The following is an 18,631-nucleotide window of genomic DNA, read 5'->3' as shown; positions in this document are numbered from 1 at the left end:
CGTTGCGGCTTTGGCTTTATTAAGGCACAGACCGGCCTGAATGCAGCGGGAATGCATTTGTGCATGGAGAATCGCCGGTAAGACAGCCGCGTGCAAACCGGATGCTGTAGCGCAATGAAGATGGCAACAGTCTCAGTGATGTGCCTGCGGAAAGTGCGGAGATGGCGAGGTGTGTGTGATGGTGGGATGGAGGCAATCCTTGCTTTGATGGTTATACAGCAGGGAGGGACGACTCTGAAGAAAAGAAAAGAAGTCGAAGAGAAGCCTATGAGGCAGTCAAGTCATAAGAGCAAGAATGCTTGTTATTTTTCCACTTCTCGACCTGGATGGCGCAGTTAAAATGCGTCTCTTTGTATATTGCAAGTTGTCTCCAAGGTCTGTTGGAGAAAAAGCGGCGATGACTTCATGTGTATCTCCATTTCCACCAGTATCCAAATTCGGGTTCTGTCTCACGCCGCTTTTATTCAAGTCTCCTGCGGCATCTATACAACTCTCCTTACAAGTTCCTCTTGTCTACGGACTGTGGTTGCTCTGGACAGACTGCAAACGTAGAGGATCTCACCGTCTCCATCTCGTCTGCACACAGTATCTACCGATGTCAACCCCTCTGGGGCATATGTGCCAACGCCTCAATCTGGCCTCCTCGGACAGAATTACGCGCTTGTTTCCGATGCGTCTCAAAGCCCTGTCAAGTCCTGGTGTCCACACAGTCCATCGCAAACGAAATCAATCTGTCCAATCGTCCATAAGACTGACTCCTCAAAAACAAATGTTGTCAATTTGCAACAATCTACCCCTGAGGCCTATACCTCGACCCTGGAGAATGATTAGTGCGGCCGGCTGTTTCGGGGGCGGCCTAGAGGTCGTTTTGCAGGGGAGTCCGTCTACGCCGGCGTACCATGAGACGGTAGTTCAGAGCAGGAGCGGCTGTGACAGTATCCTTGCAAACAGGTCTTCCAGGCCCCATCAAAACAGCATACATGTGAGGAGACGGCGACTTGTCCTACTTCATAACTTGGCACCCGTTCTACACTTACCACAGGATTGCTCACGCAGGGCGAGCTATCATGAAAAGCCTGGGTGTCACTGATATGACCAGGGATAGTGCCAGACTTGAGGCGCACAGAAACGCGGCTAGGCCAGAGACCAGCTTCAGTCAAAGCCTCCTCTCTGGCACTGTACCACACTAGCAATGGGGCGGCAAAGGTTTCAACATGTAAGTGCTGATGTGCTCCCAGCGACGGGCGCTGAGTCTCAACCCTCCTCACTCTCGATGTCACCAGTCCCGGATCATGCTGCCTTCATTGTTTGCACTCAGTGCTGCCATCTCCAGCGTGCGGGCGAGCCTCATCAGCTCCTCCATCCTAGAATGGTTCTGGCTTGCCTGTAAGGCTTTCTCTCCCTGCGTGCTTCTGCCTGTCTGATACTCACCTAGTCCAGCGGTGCCAGTAGGGGACTATCTTTATGTGACGGGAGGAGAATTCTACGAAGTAGTGGATGGAGCGTTGACCGTCTTCTATCGTACTGAGAAGCCCTGGTTGAGAAGATGGATATCACATGAACTGACACGCCACAGAATCGGAGACCATTGCCATCGACCTTACGCAGTCTTGGACAAACCAGACCGTCGCCGCTGCAAGTCAGACAACTCAGCCTGACGGTATGAGACTCGTCCGACAGCCGATCCTGTTCTACGACAAGCCCAACAATGTTGTGAGAAGATACGGAGGTTGGCCATATGGCCCGGTAGACTTCGATTCGGAAGTATGGTCCTTCGAGGCAGGATCAACCGTGGTCAACTGGGTGAATAACACGTCTGGAGATATCGACCCTGCGACAAACGGCTTGTCCCTGGACTCTCAGGGCCCTTTTGCCTCTGCCAATGCCTTCTCCGACTCAACCTTCTTCAACCTCGGTGGAAACATCATCGATCCTGACAGTCTTCCTAATATGACCGTTTTATCGGGTCTGGTGACGCAGGATTTCTCGTCCACCACGTGGAGCAACCAATCGACTGATCTCGCCGACCAGAGCGGATTCCGTACCCAGGCCCGCGCAGTCCATGCCCCCAACTTTGGAGACGGCGGCTTTCTGGTTGTGGTAGGGGGAGAAGCTCCGCCTACTGAAGCGTCAGTCTACGAGACGGGCTCCGCCATGGTCGACATGTCTGTTATAACTCTCTACGATATTGCCACTGCGACCTGGTTCACTCAAGAAGCTACTGGAGACGTCCCGCCGCCACGGTCAGAGTTCTGTGCTGTTGGAGCGGCCTCCAGTGATGGTCGGTACTTTGAGCTGTGAGATTCTCCAGACGCTTATGGTTTGATGTGTTTAATTACAGGCTAACATCCAGCATTTTAGCTTTGTCTACGGCGGCTCGACAAACAGCACTCTCGACCTCAACCATGCCGACGATGAGGGGTATTTGAACGTCTACGCACTATCTTTCCCAGCCTTTCGGTGGTTTAAGTCACCCGACTCGACTCCTGTAAGGCGAGCATGCCATACCTGTAGCGTCATCGGCAACCGACAGATGGTCTCGGTTGGGGGAAGACTGCCGAGTTCTTTGCAGACGCTGGGTCAAGAGAAGGACCCGTGGGCCAGTGGAATTGGAGTTTTTGACATGACCGAGTTTGCCTGGGCAGATCACTATGATGCTGCGGCCGAGGCGTATGAATCTCCTGATGTTGTCAAGGAATACTATGCCTCCAGCTACCAAGAGCCGTCCTGGGATCCCAGTTCTCAAGCGCTCGCGTCGATATTCGGTACGTATGGACATCATTCTCAATCATTACTGTCCATTGTCCTTATGCATGCCTTTTGCCATGTTGGATCGAGACTGACCACAAAGCCACAGCTTATACTGCAAACAAGTCCTCCACCGACGCAGGAAACGCGACCTCCCCTGGAAACTCATCAATATCCTCTTCGAACGGCAATGGAACTCATACCGCCTCTGACTCGTCATCAGGTACCAGCCATACTGGAGCGGTCGCTGGCGGTGTCGTAGGAGGCGTCGTTGGGGTTGCCGCCATAGTTGGACTGCTATATTGGATGGCGCACCGCAGACACAGCCGCAAAGCCCTCGATGAGAAGGGGTACGATCTCGAGCCGGTAACGCCAGTTGAAGCCCCTGCTTCATCTACCATCCATGAAGCAGAGAGCAAGTCCAGGTCTGAACTCGACGGGCTGGCACCCAGACCAACCACGGTCTTCGAGCTGCCTGTGGATGATAATGGGGCGGAGTTGAGGTCAGGCAGATGACACCGGATTGCCCACCTGTTCTATTTACGTGAAAAGATATCGTTGTCCGCCATATAAGCGTGGCTTATTTGAGCTCCTGAATAGACTATGGATGTGTCATATCTTGAGGGCATCTGCCGCCACTGTGTTGATTGGTATGCCAGTATGTATGTGCCAAAGGAGCATGTCAACGATGGAGATCCTTGACATTCTTTCGCCTAAGCCCGGGTCCCAGCTCTTTCCGAAGCATCCTGGCAATATCCTAAACCTTTGATCTCATATCGCTCGCTACGCTAAAGTAATGTTAGATTGTGCTTTTACTCGCATCCATATGAATTCCAATCAACTTCGCTGTGGCAGGATGGACCTGCGAGCGGCGAGGTGATCGACAATAGGCTCAGTTCGATGGGAGACGACACACAGCTTCGGGGCAGGGTAGGTGCTCGCATCGGCAGAGGGGGCGGCCTCCCGTTGCCGCAATGAACGGTGAAAGGGAGATGAAGATGTCTTGAGTCAGTCGTGAGACCCAGTTGCTCTGGCGGAGCCCACTTCTGATGGTGCTAATGTGTTCCGTGGGGAAAGGGGAGCAGGTCCCACGGCAGACTCTCCTCTCCTCTGTAAGCCCCAGGAGCCCAAAGCCTAACAAGAGCTAGCTCCTCGGCCTGGTGGGCTCCTTAGCCTTGAGGAAGGCCCCTAGGCTCCTTACTAGGGCTGAGGGGGCCTAGGAGTCCCCTAGCCTGGAGACTTTGGGGGATTGGCGCCTACCTACATGTAGTGTCCTAACGACCCGAAGCCTGCCACTGCAGTGATGCACCAAGAAGTCAAGCCTGCCAGTTGCAACCTTGCAAACCGCCCAGCCAGATCGTTGAATCATCACTGCACTGCATGCGCTCGAACTCGCCGCCATGAAACTCTCAGACAAGCAGCCCATAACAGGCATCAATGTTTCGTTCTGCTCTATATATCCGCTTCAGGTGGGCGAAATTGATGTCTTATATCATGTTCTACTGACAAATAGCATCCTATATTTGCTCGTTGCTTCCCCCGTTGCTCTGCCTCTGATCAGTTCTTCTTCTAAACAAACACTTTCTGTCGGTCTTGAGATCGTACATGTCGGGAAAGAAATGGCACTGCGTCAGACGGGTTGAGTCTTTTCTTTGAGCAGCCGAACTTCGTGTCCAAATGGCCCTTTTCGCACGCCAGATCTGGACTTTGACCCTCAAGAACCTCCTGGTTGCCTTTGTGCGCCGCTGGTTCACGATCACAATCCGAGCATTTCTCCTGCCTTGTATCTTTGTCGGCTTCCTGTATGTACAGCTCGCGCTTGCGCTTGAGCCAATCAGGCTTCTGACCCTGCTAGGTCCTATGCACGATACCTCTTCATCCCACCCTCGGTCTATGGCTTGGGCCGTGCGACTCCTGTCCGAAGTCTTTCCGATGCACTCGACCTCGTATCCGGTGGCAGGGACAAGCTGGTCTTCGTCAACAACGGGTTCTCTGGAGGCGCAATAGCTTCGGTTGTCGATCGAGTCGCGAGTGAGACTGGAGCCTTCGGCGGCCAGGTTGAGGTCTTGTCCAGTGAGGAGGATCTGTTGACTGTGTGCAGAAACTCCATCAGAGGAACATCGACCTGCATCGCTGGGGCGGTCTTCTTCTCTTCGCCCACGGAAGGAGAAGGCGGTCGTTGGAACTACTCCATCCGAGCAGACGGGGGCCTGCAAAACAAGATCGTGACTGATTCATCCAAAAATGATGTCGAGATCTATATCCTTCCATTACAGCATGCCATTGACCGGGCCATCTCCGAGTTGGAAGTCGATAACGATGGAGCAACTGCAATCCCGCCTTACGTCGAGGAATACCCGTACACGTCTCAAACCAAGGAACAACGGCAGGCCCACATCCGCACGAGGTACATGGGCGGCATCATCGACATCCTGGCTGTTGCTTTCTTCATTGGCGTGGTCGGGGTCGTTTATCAACTCACTGGCCTGATCGCTGCTGAGAGGGAACAGGGTATGGCACAACTACTTGACTGCATGATGCCCAATTCCAGAAGATGGCAACCTCAAATGGCGAGGATCCTGGCCAATCACCTCGCCTTCGACATACTCTACGGTCCAGGCTGGATTGTGATGGCTATCATCCTTTCAGTGGGCGTCTTCAGCAACACTTCGGCTGCAATAGTGATTGTCTTCAATATCCTATCTGGACTGGCAATGTCGTCGTTGTCGATTCTGGGGGCCGCCTTTTTCAAGAAGGCCCAACTCTCTGGTATCATCTCGGTCATTGTGAGCTTGCTGCTAGCCGTAATTGCTCAAGTCGCAAGTAAAGCCGGAACCGCATCTGTCGCAGTATTGTCACTTCTATTTCCACCGATGAACTATGTCTACTTTACAATCTTTATGGCCAGATGGGAAAGGCAGGACCTTTCTACTAATCTTGTCAAGGAAGCCCCAGAAAACACTTCGGCTCTGCCGGGGATTGTCCTATGGATATTCTCAGTCATTCAGATACTGGCTTTTCCCATTCTTGGTGCATATTTTGAGCGAACCCTCTATGGCACCGCATCAAAGGGTCGGATAACGACACATTCCGAGTCTCTGGCCACAGTCTCCCTCAACGGATTCACCAAGGAGTATCAGCCGTCCATGTTTGCCAAGGTCCGATCTGTATTCACCAGAAAGGAACTCAGAACAGTGCTGGCGGTGAACAATCTAAGCTTGGAAGCTGTAAGAGGGCAAATCATGATTTTACTCGGCGCGAATGGAAGTGGCAAGTCCACAACGTTGGACGCAATTGCGGGTTTGATTTCGATAACGTCAGGCGAGATCAATGTCAATTACCCAGAAGAGGGCACTGGCTTGGGACTGTGTCCCCAGAAAAATGTCCTGTGGGATGACTTGACTGTGGAGGAACATGTTCGTATCTTCAACAGAGTCAAGAGCAAAGAGCCGGCAGCCCAGACCGAGAACATGCAGCTGCTCACGTCGTGTGACATCGCAACCAAGGCTAATGCGAGATCGAAGACCTTGTCAGGAGGGCAAAAACGCAAACTACAGCTGGCCATCATGTTCACGGGCGGGTCGCGGGTCTGCTGCGTGGACGAGGTCTCTTCTGGACTGGACCCTCTATCGCGACGAAAGATATGGGACATCCTCCTGGCGGAGCGTGGATCCAGATCCATCATTCTCACAACTCACTTCCTAGACGAGGCTGAGTTGCTTGCTGACCACATCGCGATTCTTTCAAAAGGTATGCTGAGAGCTTCGGGAACAGCCGTCGAGCTCAAAGATAGACTCGGGGCGGGTTACCGAGTGCACGTCTATCGCATCCATGGCACGCATCAGAACACCATTTACAACGACATCGACCATGTTCGGCACGAAGATCAAACCATATATTCGTTGACAAGTTCGGCGAAGACAGCGGAATTCCTCGTACGTATCGAGAAAGATGGAGTCGGGGAATACCAGGTCAATGGGCCCACGATTGAGGACGTTTTCCTGAGACTTGCCGAGGAAATCGAACCCTCACCCATCCACTCCACGATCGTAAGTCAAGATGAAGTCTTGCAGAAAGTTGCCAGCCAAAATAGTAATGAACGTGCCGCTGCCAACGGGGCCAGTGCGGTTGTTGAAAGATATCAATCTGAAGGTGCCCCAAGACTCCTCGACGGACGCCGAATCAGCATGCCGCGACAAGCTGCAGTACTCTTTTCCAAGAGACTCGTCGTTCTTCGCCGGAACACTCTGCCCTACCTGGCGGCGCTGCTCATCCCATTCATTGCAGCAGGTCTGGTCACCCTCTTCCTTCGGGGTTTTGAAAAGGCCGGCTGCGATCCGATTTCGAGTGTAACCGTCTCCGATATTATCTCCCTGTCAAGTCAGGTCGACTACGAACTTGTTGCAGGGCCGCAAGACCGCCTCGGGGAAGATGCAGTCCGGCTCTTTGCTACCTCGCTCTCAGGAAGCACAGGCGGCACGAGTGTGGCAGCCAACACTACACAACTCCTTGAATCACTACATCTCGTCGACACACTGGACGATTTCAACAACTACATCCGCAGCAATTACGCCATGGTGACCCCTGGCGGCTTCTTTTTGGGCGATGAGACCTCCCCACCTACCTTTGCATGGCGAGGGAACGGCAATGTGGGCTTTTCCGTCATCATTCAGAACGCCATGGACACCATCTTGAGCAATGTTTCCATCTCCAACCAGTACCAATCCTTTGACATACCGTGGCCTGTGGATGCCGGCAAAGCGTTGCTTCTGATCACTTATTTCGGACTCGCAATGTCCGTTTACCCGGCATTCTTCGCCCTGTATCCGACAATCGAACGACTGCGCAATGTCCGCGGTCTGCATTACAGCAATGGCGTCCGTTCCACCCCGCTGTGGCTGGCATATACGGCTTTTGATTTCACCATCGTCCTGATCACCAGTACGATTTCGGTCATCATCTTCCGGGCGGTCAGCGACATATGGTACCACATCGAGTATCTCTTTGTGGTCTTCTTCCTGTATGGCTTGGCTTCGACCCTCCTGTCCTATGTTATCTCGCTATTTTCCAAATCTCAGCTTGCGGCATTTGCGTTTGCCGCTGGCGGTCAAGCGGTCATGTTCCTGTTGTATTTCATTGCTTACATGAGCGTTTTGACGTATTCACCGGTCGACAAGATCGATAGCTACGTCAATGTTTGTCATTTTGCCATTGCGACTGTATCACCAATCGCGAACTTGACTCGGGCTCTATTCGTTTCGTTGAACGTATTCTCCGTCACATGTCGCGACCGGAAACTGGCTTCTTATGCCGGCTCAATGACAACCTTCGGAGGTCCGATATTGTATCTGGTCGTGCAGTCGTTCTTTCTGTTTGGACTGCTGCTTTGGTGGGATTCAGGGCCATCCTTACGACAGATTTACAGAAGGCAACAGGAAGCTGAAGTCGAAGAGAAGGACGCCGTTGAGCCCGAGGTGACGAGCGAGCTAACAAGGGTATCTTCATCACGGGATGGTCTTCGCGTCCTCCACCTGACAAAGCGTTTTGGAAAGAACATAGCAGTGGACAACGTGACCTTCGGGGTACCGCGAGGCGAGGTATTTGCTCTTCTGGGTCCTAATGGAGCAGGCAAATCGACCACGATTTCTTTGATCAGAGGCGACATCCAGCCAGACTGGCGAGGTGGAGATATTCTGGTAGAAGATATTTCTGTCATACAACATCGTGCGCAGGCCAGGTCTCGCCTTGGAGTCTGTCCTCAATTCGACGCTATGGACACGATGACGGTGGCAGAACACCTTCGATTCTATGCGAAGGTGCGCGGAGTCAGCGATCCTCGCCACAACGTGCAAGCGGTCATGAGTGCAGTTGGCCTCGAACAGTATGCTGATCGCATGGCTGCCAAACTGTCAGGAGGCAACAAGCGGAAGCTGTCACTGGGGATCGCTTTGATGGGCAACCCCAGTGTGCTCTTACTGGACGAACCGTCCTCCGGCATGGATGCGGCCAGCAAGCGAGTGATGTGGCGGACACTGGAGTCCGTGGTGCCCGGTCGCTCTCTCGTGCTCACAACTCATTCCATGGAAGAAGCGGACGCTTTGGCGACCCGAGCCGGGATCATGGCAGGGAAAATGCTGGCCCTAGGGACGACTGAGTACCTGCGACGAAAGCATGGGGATGCGTATTATGTTCATCTGGTTCATCAACAGGCGCCGCACGCTCCTGACACAGAGATGGAACATATCCGACACTGGATTCTCAACAACTTCCCTTCCGCAGACATTGAAAGCAAGGTGTATGCAGGACAGATCCGCTTCTCCGTCCCGACGACAGGGCAACGCACGACAGAGGGTGCAACCAAGACCGGAGCAGGCATATCAGCTCTCTTCAGCGCTTTGGAGAGAAACAAGTCTGACCTCCGGGTTCAGTACTACAGCGTCAGTCGGACGACATTGGACCAAGTATTTCTCAATATTGTGGGCAAGCACAGGGTCGAGGAAGAAGGAGCGGCGACACCGACGTCCCGGTCCAAATTCCGCTTCGCCACCGGTCTGAAGAGGTTGCGTTCGAGCATCTCCGCGAAATGAAATATTCGAACATCGTCGCGGTACAGAGTAGATTGTTCGAAGCATGTACCGGACAATATCGAATCCAATGTACATGGTGTACATACACAGTATATCTGTCGCCGTCAGAGATACCCGTCACCTCTTGTCGAGTTTGAATCAAGAAGCGCAAGCCATGGAACGGTAGTCGCCAGCCACAAGACACTATTACGATGGACGGGAGACAAGGCCAGACCCATCACGACGTTCAAGTAATTTCGGGCCAGGACGACTGGGGGATATTTCTTGGATATTAGTAATCCGGACGTGAGCGAGCGGACCCCCTACCCCTTGGTCCCATCGTCCCACCTGGGGGTTTGACCCTGAGTGGTCCATCATCAAGAGCCCGCCTTAAGTGACTCCATGCGGGGCGGCGTATTCGTACCATAAGAGGCAACTGGAACGACTCTTGTCTCGCACCAAACTTCGGGCCAAGCCAACTGTCCAAGATGGCGTCGGATCGCGCAATAGCCTCTGTGGTCACTGTTTTACCTTCGGCTATCACGATGAGCTGGGAGGAGGTGATCTATCGAGCGACATGATTACGCCGAGTACATTGAACCCTCATCACGTTTCTTGGTAGCAGCACTGAGGTAAGACTTGCCTTCCATGAAACTCCCGAGGCTGTTGTTTGCAAAGGAACATGTCGAAGGCACCGGTGAAGGCTAGCATATCAAAGCCCCACCGAACAGCGATCCGACACACGGGACGCCTCCCACTCCCTGTCTACTGACTCATTTGGCGCCAGACGGCGTTGCAACCTTGAGCAGATGTGTGACTCGACCGTGTGGATGGTCCACCTCCCCCATGTGGGAACAATGGTTTAAGCCAGACGAAGTTTGACCAGTTCTCGACTAGAAAACAACAATTTCTACATCTTGCATTTCTTTTTCCAATTCTACTGCTACGTCTTGGCTTGGCGCTTCTGTGCCGCAACCTCGTTCTGGTTCTCTCCTGGTCTTGGACCGGCGCAGCTGGACACGCTCAACTCCTCAAACCCCCGTGGTGTATGGGGTCGGAGGGATCGTTGGAGTGTGGAGTTTCCCCGAAAGGTTTGGGGCTTCAGTCTGTAAACAGCAATGGCCGACGCGGTTTCCAGACAGCTAGGTCTGGACGAACCAACCCTGCAACATGGTTCTACCGCCGATCAACATGTAGCCCGGGAGAGTCAGCCCTCGGATGCGACGAGGAGCAACAACACAACGCCAAAGATGGAAGCCCACGAGGCTGAAAAGGACTATGAGAGTCTTCAAACGGCGACGGAATCGTATGGTCTCAACCAAACGGCATCCGGCGTTGATGTCGAACGAGCAGAGAAAGAGTTTGCAGAACTGAACAGAGAACTGAGTTCCATCAGTCGCCGCATGTCCAGGACAGTCTCCAGAGCCTCGGCAGCCAGAGCAAAAGACGTCGAGAAAGCGATCAGCACGTCGGACGACGCATCAGAGGAAACGTTTGATTTGGAAGCGACGTTGCATGGCAGCAAGGAAGCGGATGCCGCTGCAGGGATCAAGCCCAAGTACATCGGCGTGGTCTGGGAGAACCTCACCGTTCGTGGCATTGGCGGCGTCAAAAACTTTGTCAAGGTGTTTCCCGATGCCTTTGTCGACTTCTTCAATGTGCCTGGGACGATTATGAGTATCTTTAAGCTCCGCAAGAAGGGAACAGAGTTCAATATTCTGCAGAACTTCCGCGGCGTCGCGAAGCCCGGGGAAATGGTCTTGGTCCTTGGTCGGCCGGGTAGTGGCTGCACAACGTTCCTCAAAGTCATGGCTAATCAACGCTATGGATACACTGGAATCGACGGCGAGGTTCTGTACGGGCCTTTTGACGCTGCCACCTTTGCGAAACGCTACCGTGGCGAGGCCGTGTACAACCAAGAAGACGACGTTCATCATCCCACACTCACTGTCGGTCAGACGCTTGGGTTCGCTCTCGATACGAAGACACCCGGCAAGCGGCCGGCCGGAATGAGCAAGGCGGAGTTCAAAGAGCGGGTGATTCAGCTTTTGCTAAAAATGTTCAACATCGAACACACCAAGAACACCATCGTTGGCAACCCTTTCGTGCGAGGTGTGTCCGGCGGCGAGCGAAAACGGGTCTCTATCGCCGAAATGATGGTGACCCGCGCGACGGTGTGCGCCTGGGACAACAGTACGCGTGGCCTGGATGCTTCAACCGCCCTTGACTACGCCAAGTCGCTGCGTATCATGACCAACATCTATAAGACGACCACCTTCGTCTCCTTGTACCAGGCATCCGAGAACATTTACAAGCAGTTCGACAAAGTGTTGGTCATCGATCATGGCAGGCAGGTTTTCTTCGGTCCTGCTACCGAAGCCAGAGCATACTTCGAGGGGCTGGGTTTCTTGGAGAAGCCTCGCCAGACGACTCCGGATTATTTGACGGGATGTACCGATGAATTTGAGCGAGAGTATCAGCCCGGCAGAGGCCCAGAGAATGTACCATCGGATCCGGACTCTTTCATGGAGGCATTCAACAGCTCCATCTATTCACAAAGCCTCGCCGAAGAGATGGACGCATATAAAGAATCGATCCGTGAAGAAAAGCAGGTGTATGATGATTTCATTGCTGCCCATCAGCAAGCCAAACGAAAGCACACCCCCAAAGACTCGGTCTACTCTGTGCCCTTCTATCTGCAGGTCTGGGCATTGATGAAACGACAATATCTGATCAAATGGCAAGACAAGTTCTCTCTGGTCGTCTCCTGGATCACATCGATTGTGATCGGGATTGTGATCGGCACCGTATGGCTGAATCAACCCCAGACTTCATCAGGGGCCTTCACAAGGGGTGGTGTGCTGTTCATATCTCTGCTTTTCAACGCCTTCCAGGCATTCTCGGAATTGGCATCTACTATGATGGGTCGCCCTATCGTCAATAAACACCGAGCATACACATTTCATCGGCCGGGCGCGTTATGGCTCGCCCAGATCTTGGTTGATGTGGCCTTCGCTTCGATTCAAATCTTCGTCTTCAGCGTGATTGTCTATTTCATGACAGGTCTAGTCCGAACCCCCGGGGCCTTCTTCACTTTCGTGATCCTCATCATCACAGGTTATTTGTCCATGACATTGTTCTTTCGAACGGTTGGCTGTCTGTGTCCAGACTTTGACTATGCGATCAAGTTCGCTGCTGTCATTATTACACTGTTCGTGATCACGTCGGGGTATATCATTCAATATCAGAGCCAGCAAGTATGGTTACGATGGGTTTTCTACATCAACGCGCTGGGATTGGGGTTTTCGGCCATGATGATGAACGAATTCGAGAGGTTGACCATGCGATGCACCGGTGAATCTCTCGTGCCGTCCGGGCCGGGGTACACTGACATTGATCACCAGGTGTGCACCTTGCCGGGATCTCAAGCAGGATCGAACGAGGTTTCGGGAACGGCGTACGTCAAGCAGGGTTTCTCGTACGACCCGTCCGATCTGTGGCGAAACTTTGGACTGATTATCGTGCTGATTGTGTTCTTCCTCATCACCAACATCATTATGGGCGAGGTAGTCAAATATGGCGCTGCTGGTCGCACCGTGACTTACTTCGCCAAGGAGAATAGAGAACGAAAGGTCCTGAACGAAAAGCTTCAAGAACGGAGGCGTAGGAGGCAGTTGAAGCAAGACGCCCAAGACAGCTCCGAGCTCAACATTATGTCCAAAGCTGTCTTGACCTGGGAGAATCTCACCTACGACGTCCCGACTCCTGCTGGTCAACTGAGACTTCTGAAAGACGTCTTTGGATTCGTCAAGCCTGGACAATTGACTGCCTTGATGGGCGCTAGTGGTGCAGGCAAAACCACTCTCCTTGACGTACTGGCTGCACGGAAAAACATCGGGGTAGTTGGCGGAGATATCTTGATTGATGGCATGAAGCCTGGCCGGGGATTTCAGCGAGGCACTTCTTATGCAGAGCAACTCGATGTTCACGAGTCAAGCCAGACCGTCCGAGAGGCTCTCCGGTTCAGTGCCGACCTTCGCCAGCCTTACGAAGTTCCACAAGAGCAAAAGTATTCTTACGTGGAGGAGATCTTGTGTCTGCTCGAGCTCGAGAATCTCGCGGATGCCATCATCGGAACTCCCGAGACTGGTCTCTCCGTCGAAGAGAGAAAGAGAGTCACGATCGGTGTGGAGCTGGCGGCGAAACCGGAACTCCTCCTGTTTCTCGACGAGCCCACGTCGGGTCTGGACTCGCAGTCAGCCTTCAATATTGTCCGCTTCCTCCGCAAACTCGCTGCGGCAGGCCAAGCGATTCTCTGCACAATCCATCAACCGAACAGCGCTCTGTTCGAGAACTTCGATCGACTCCTCCTGCTGCAAAGGGGCGGCGAGACCGTCTATTTCGGCGAGATCGGCAAAGACGCGGCAGTCCTGCTCAGCTACTTCCACAAGCACGGTGCCGACTGTCCCCCCGACGCCAACCCGGCCGAATGGATGCTTGACGCCATCGGCGCGGGTATCGCCCATCGCATCGGCGACCGCGACTGGGGCGAGATCTGGCGCGACAGCGAAGAACTGGCGGCGGTGAAAGCAGAGATTGTCGAGATGAAAGCCCAGCGACAGCGCGAGGTCGTCAACGAACCCCATCTCGACGAACGAGAATACGCGTCGCCGCTATGGCACCAGATCAAGGTCGTTTCATGGCGCACACACCTGGCCTTCTGGCGGTCCCCGAACTATGGCTTCACGCGGCTGTTCAACCACGTCATCATCGCACTGCTGTCGGGTCTAGCATTCCTCCAACTCGACGACAGCCGCTCCAGTCTCCAGTACCGAGTCTTTGTGATCTTCCAAGTCACGGTGGTGCCGGCGCTGATCCTGGCGCAGGTCGAACCCATGTATGACTTGTCGCGCTTGATCTTCTACCGCGAGTCCGCCGCCAAAGCGTACCGCCAGTTCCCCTTCGCCTTGGCCATGGTCTGTGCCGAAATGCCCTACAGCATTCTCTGCGCGGTCGGCTTCTTCATCCCGCTGTACTACCTTCCCGGATTCAACGGTGCCTCGTCGCGCGCCGGATACCAGTTCTTCATGGTCTTCATCACCGAACTATTCTCCGTCACCTTGGGCCAGATGATCGCCGCCCTGACCCCATCTAGCTTCATCTCCAGCCTGATCAACCCGTTCGTGGTCATCGTGCTGAGTCTGTTCTGCGGCGTCACCATCCCCAGACCGCAGATGCCCGGTTTCTGGCGCGCCTGGCTGTACCAGCTCGACCCCTTCACCCGTCTGGTGTCGGGCATGGTCGTCACCGAACTGCACGGGTTGCCGGTGGTTTGCAAATCCGGCGAACTCAATTCCTTCCCGGCGCCCGCTGGCCAGGACTGCGGCGAGTATATGTCGGACTTCTTCCAACGTGGCGGCGCGGGCTACCTGTTCAGCAATGCCTCGGACGTGTGCCACTACTGCGCGTACCGTGTGGGCGACCAGTTCTACGATACGCTCCAGCTGAGTTTCGGCCATCGATGGCGCGATCTGGGCATCTTCGCCGCCTTCATCGGGAGTAATTTGATTCTCTTGTTTTTGGGGTCGAGATACCTCAACTTCAACAGACGGTGATCACTGATGCCCCAGAACAGGAAGAGTGACAGTGTTAGTGTCAGCATCTGGGAGCCAAATACCGAGGAAAGGGAGTCAAAGGGCGGTAGAAGGGGATGTTTGAAAAGAATCCTCTATTTGTTTTCTTCTCTTACTGTTGGCCTGTGTCGAGTTTGTTTTGTCAAGTGTCGGCGTAGAAAAAAGCAAGGACCAAGGAGGGAAGATGAGGAACCGAGACGGAGTCACGGAGACGAAAAGACTTGATTCATAGAGAAACAAAAGAGTTGGTGAACACCGCTGAAAGGAGAGAGATTCAGACAGCCGTTTATATTCAATCCTAGTAGACCGAAGAGGTAAATATAGAGGCAGAACATGGATCAATGGTGGACGAGTGGGATGCAACAAATACAGGCCTGTACACGAGTATACGATCCACCCGATCGGAAACCACGTCTCGACTGCCAGAAGTGCAGCAACTTGTTGTATCGTGAGCAAATCGTCTATTAGGACGACAGCGAGGTATTCTCCATTCTCCATTCTCCATGACACTGCCATGCATGAGATGTGATAAGAGAGCAATGTCGTACAGTCTTTCTGGTTGAGAAGAGTTGAATTGCCTGCCTGGTACTAGTAGTACGTAGTACGACGTAGTAGTAGTAGTAGTAGTAGTAGTAGTAGTAGTACGCCGTGGTTGACTTTGGCTTCGCGCGCGACAGAATAGAGCTGATTAGTGACTGCAAATTGACAAGCTAAACCCATTTTTGCTAATTTTGCAATAGAGTAAATTGATAACTGCCGTTTAATCTTAATCTCTAACATCAACCGAGTTACATGGGACCCTTTCCTGTTGATGACAAGCTCGCTATTCACAACGAAGCTTCCCCGGCTGCGAGCAGATATAACAAACAAGACGCATGGACTAGGGAGTGCCTCAAACAACCAACAGTCATTAACATATTGCAATAAGTCATACTCACCTAATTTCTGAGTGGCACCATCTGGCGTCAGCAAACATCCCAGACACAATCATGGACGTTCCACTGTTCACATCCGTATCGAGTTGAACTTTCCTATACCTCGCTGCCGTTCTGGCTTGCAACGCCCCCAATCTTTAGGCCCAGCCCTCGCGGGGTCGCCGCCGTGTCGACGTCGTTGATGTCGACAGACCTCAACTTCTGCGAAGTCGACGTTGGCGAGACTGGAGGACTCAAGGGCATGCCCGACGAGAGAGAAAAGCGCTTCGTGGCTCGAGACAACCCGCCCAAAGTCCGGCTTGGCCGCGCCCCTGCTCTCGACGCCTGACTCAAGCGGCGAGCCTCCTTCATTGCTTCGATCACGAGCTCCTGATCGGTGAAAAGGGCATAGCCCTCGTACAGCATGGACTGGTGATCTGGGAGATAGAATCCCGGAAAGAGAAGGAGTCGTCTCTTGTCTGAGTGTTCGCGAGGCAGGCCAAAGTCCTCCAAGTAGAACCATGTCAAATCTGAGGCGTTCGCGTCGTCACAGGTGACGATTTGCACGTCGTCATCGCAATACTGAAGTTCCTCCCATACCTTTGCTGCCTCCGAGAAAATGTTGGCAAGGATATTGCGGAGGTCGACGGCGCCATTGTCATTGAACATGAAGGATAACTTGCCGATGACTGCTTCCCGGGCAGCGAGGCTTCGCTGTTGAATGACTTCAGCTACCTCTGACCGAGATTGTGTTGACGACCACAGCGCCCGCACTAGCTGTCCCTTCTTTGGCTCGGCTACGAAATGACTTCTCATTGTCTCTTGAAATCTCGAACCACAGCCGAATCCCGTCGGGTCGGGTATGAACCACGGTTGAAAGACTCGTTTTGTCAGCTCGTCGGAGACGGTGTGCATGGCTAACGCTACACGCAGCTTTTTGGCCAGCTCGGTATTCGCATGTGTGACTTGAAAGGGTACATCCTCTATTTGTAGTCGTTTGATACCACTGGTCCAAGCTTCATGCATCTGCCACGGCCCGGTTCAGCGACGGGGCCTGAAATGAATGTCTATCACAATTACTTACCGTTAGAACGTCCGGCTGGAGATCTTCCGAGAAGTGAGCGGGGATGGTATAACAGAAGGTTTTGAAGAACTCGTCAATCTTCGAACGCCTGCAAGCACAGTTAGTATGTCAGGAAGAAAGGTTCCAAGTTTCTCCGGAGAAGCTGCAACGGTAAGGCAAAACATGTTAACTCACGCTTCCACTTGATTCAAAGGCTTAGTATGGGATGTGTACTGTTCCCACTGGTCCAGTTTCTGAGTCGTGAGGTTGAGCTTTGCTTCTGTAAGCTGGATCTCCCGCTTTCCGGTTTGCACCTCTTTGGCAAGAGAAGCTGACTGGCTTTTCCAATGACCTAATTCAGCTTGCACTTGGGCCAGTTCAGAGACATGGTCATTGAGGATCACCTCTTTTTCTCTTCTAGCCTTTTCCATCAGATCATCTCTTTCACGGCACCATTTCTCGTGTCGCTGTTCGTGTTCGTCCAGGCTCTTGTTGTGTATCGTCTCCAGTTGTTTGATCTGTTCGTCTCTCTCGCGAAGGCGTTGTTTTCTGATTCCGTCTTTACGGACGACTTCGTCGTGCTCCCGAATGACCTTGTCAATGTCGACATGTTCGGCGGCATAATCGGAGGCTCTCTTGATGTATTTCAAGAGAACCTGCATGCGGAAATCGCCATGCTTGTGGTTCACATTGACGTCTTGATGCTTGGAAACGGTTGTGCTCGAGCTCGTGGACACGATGCCGCTATTGCTAGTGGCAGATGGCGTCGCGGACACTGTTGACTCTAATGCCATTGCCATCTCACCAATCGACCCACTATTGGAGGGTTGATACAAACTCGTCACTCAATGTGAGATAGATCAAGTCAGTCAAGCCGGCTGGAGGATCTTTGTGAGACACTGGAAAATGGTCCTGTGGAACCCCATGATGGGTGGATGGTGGAGAGATATGGCTTTCTCTCTCTCTAAGTGAGGCTGAAAATCCTGTCGACAATTCAGTCACCTTTGTCCATTTGTCTTCTGAACCGAAGGCCCGTATCTACACCAACCACGGCAGCTGATGATGGCGTGTCAAGCAGATATTTCTGCAGGATGTCTCTGCCACTGTCCTTTGTTCGATTCCCTGCATGTAAGGCACCAATGGAGATGCTGCATACTTTGATATCAAAGGTGCTGCATAATGTCAAGAGATGTGGCCTTCGTCCATTGGTGGAAGTTCAGAACCTGAAGAACACTCGTTCACACCGGTCTGGCAAGCGCACTTTACTGGGCTATTTGACACACATGCTAGTACATGCAGTCTGTTGAGACCTTGGAGACAGCTTGTATGCCACTGCATAAGTAGTGTGTAAGTGTTCTTGTGGTCGCGACGGCAGTGGCTGCAGTGCTTTGTGATGGGAAGGTTACTAGTAGCCTCAGAGCAGGAAGAACGATGCAGGGCGGAATGGGATTCCATCCCTGGACCAATGGAAACAGCAAGAGCATCACCTACTGATAAACTCACAGCACCTGCTTCACAGCTGGATGATAGGTAGCCAGAGGGAATCGCGTGCATATTGATCGAGCAAGGACGGTTTCGAAGAATGGCTTGCTGGAAAGCCCTGAGAATGTGAGTGTCGATAGGCTGACCGAACCAACGCTCACGCACAGCCTCGGAAAAGGTTCATGTACGCTGCGCACCGGCAGTCCATCATGGCTGTGATGTCCA

The 18,631-nt window shown here is 52.9% G+C and overlaps 4 protein-coding genes across 4 annotated transcripts; 3 read left to right on the top strand and 1 right to left on the bottom strand.

Annotated features, from left to right (window-relative positions):
• Window positions 1-1,662: 1,662 nt before the first annotated feature.
• On the top strand, window positions 1,663-3,264 carry A1O1_02246 (uncharacterized protein; the record flags this gene model as incomplete). The annotated part of the gene is made up of 3 exons (XM_007723157.1): window positions 1,663-2,297; window positions 2,362-2,765; window positions 2,858-3,264. The coding sequence occupies 3 exons, from the start codon at window positions 1,663-1,665 to the stop codon at window positions 3,262-3,264; spliced, it is 1,446 nt and encodes a 481-aa protein (XP_007721347.1).
• Window positions 3,265-4,425: 1,161 nt separating this feature from the next.
• Window positions 4,426-9,335, top strand: A1O1_02245 (uncharacterized protein; the record flags this gene model as incomplete). Its single annotated transcript, XM_007723156.1, has 2 exons — window positions 4,426-4,550; window positions 4,604-9,335. 2 exons carry the CDS (start codon window positions 4,426-4,428, stop codon window positions 9,333-9,335), a joined length of 4,857 nt encoding a protein of 1,618 aa, XP_007721346.1.
• Window positions 9,336-10,432: 1,097 nt separating this feature from the next.
• Window positions 10,433-14,929, top strand: A1O1_02244 (uncharacterized protein; the record flags this gene model as incomplete). Its single annotated transcript, XM_007723155.1, has 1 exon — window positions 10,433-14,929. One exon carries the CDS (start codon window positions 10,433-10,435, stop codon window positions 14,927-14,929), a length of 4,497 nt encoding a protein of 1,498 aa, XP_007721345.1.
• A 1,049-nt stretch (window positions 14,930-15,978) lies between these two features.
• A1O1_02243 (uncharacterized protein) lies at window positions 15,979-17,718 on the bottom strand (the record flags this gene model as incomplete). Its single annotated transcript, XM_007723154.1, has 3 exons — window positions 15,979-16,887; window positions 16,946-17,033; window positions 17,120-17,718. 3 exons carry the CDS (start codon window positions 17,716-17,718, stop codon window positions 15,979-15,981), a joined length of 1,596 nt encoding a protein of 531 aa, XP_007721344.1.
• Window positions 17,719-18,631: the final 913 nt, after the last annotated feature.

Source organism: Capronia coronata (genome assembly GCF_000585585.1).
Source record: "Capronia coronata CBS 617.96 chromosome Unknown acBCG-supercont1.2, whole genome shotgun sequence".
In the NCBI taxonomy this organism is placed as follows: domain Eukaryota; kingdom Fungi; phylum Ascomycota; class Eurotiomycetes; order Chaetothyriales; family Herpotrichiellaceae; genus Capronia; species Capronia coronata.
The sequence above is the reverse complement of the archived record's forward strand: the minus strand, read 5'-3'. Positions and strand labels throughout refer to the sequence as shown.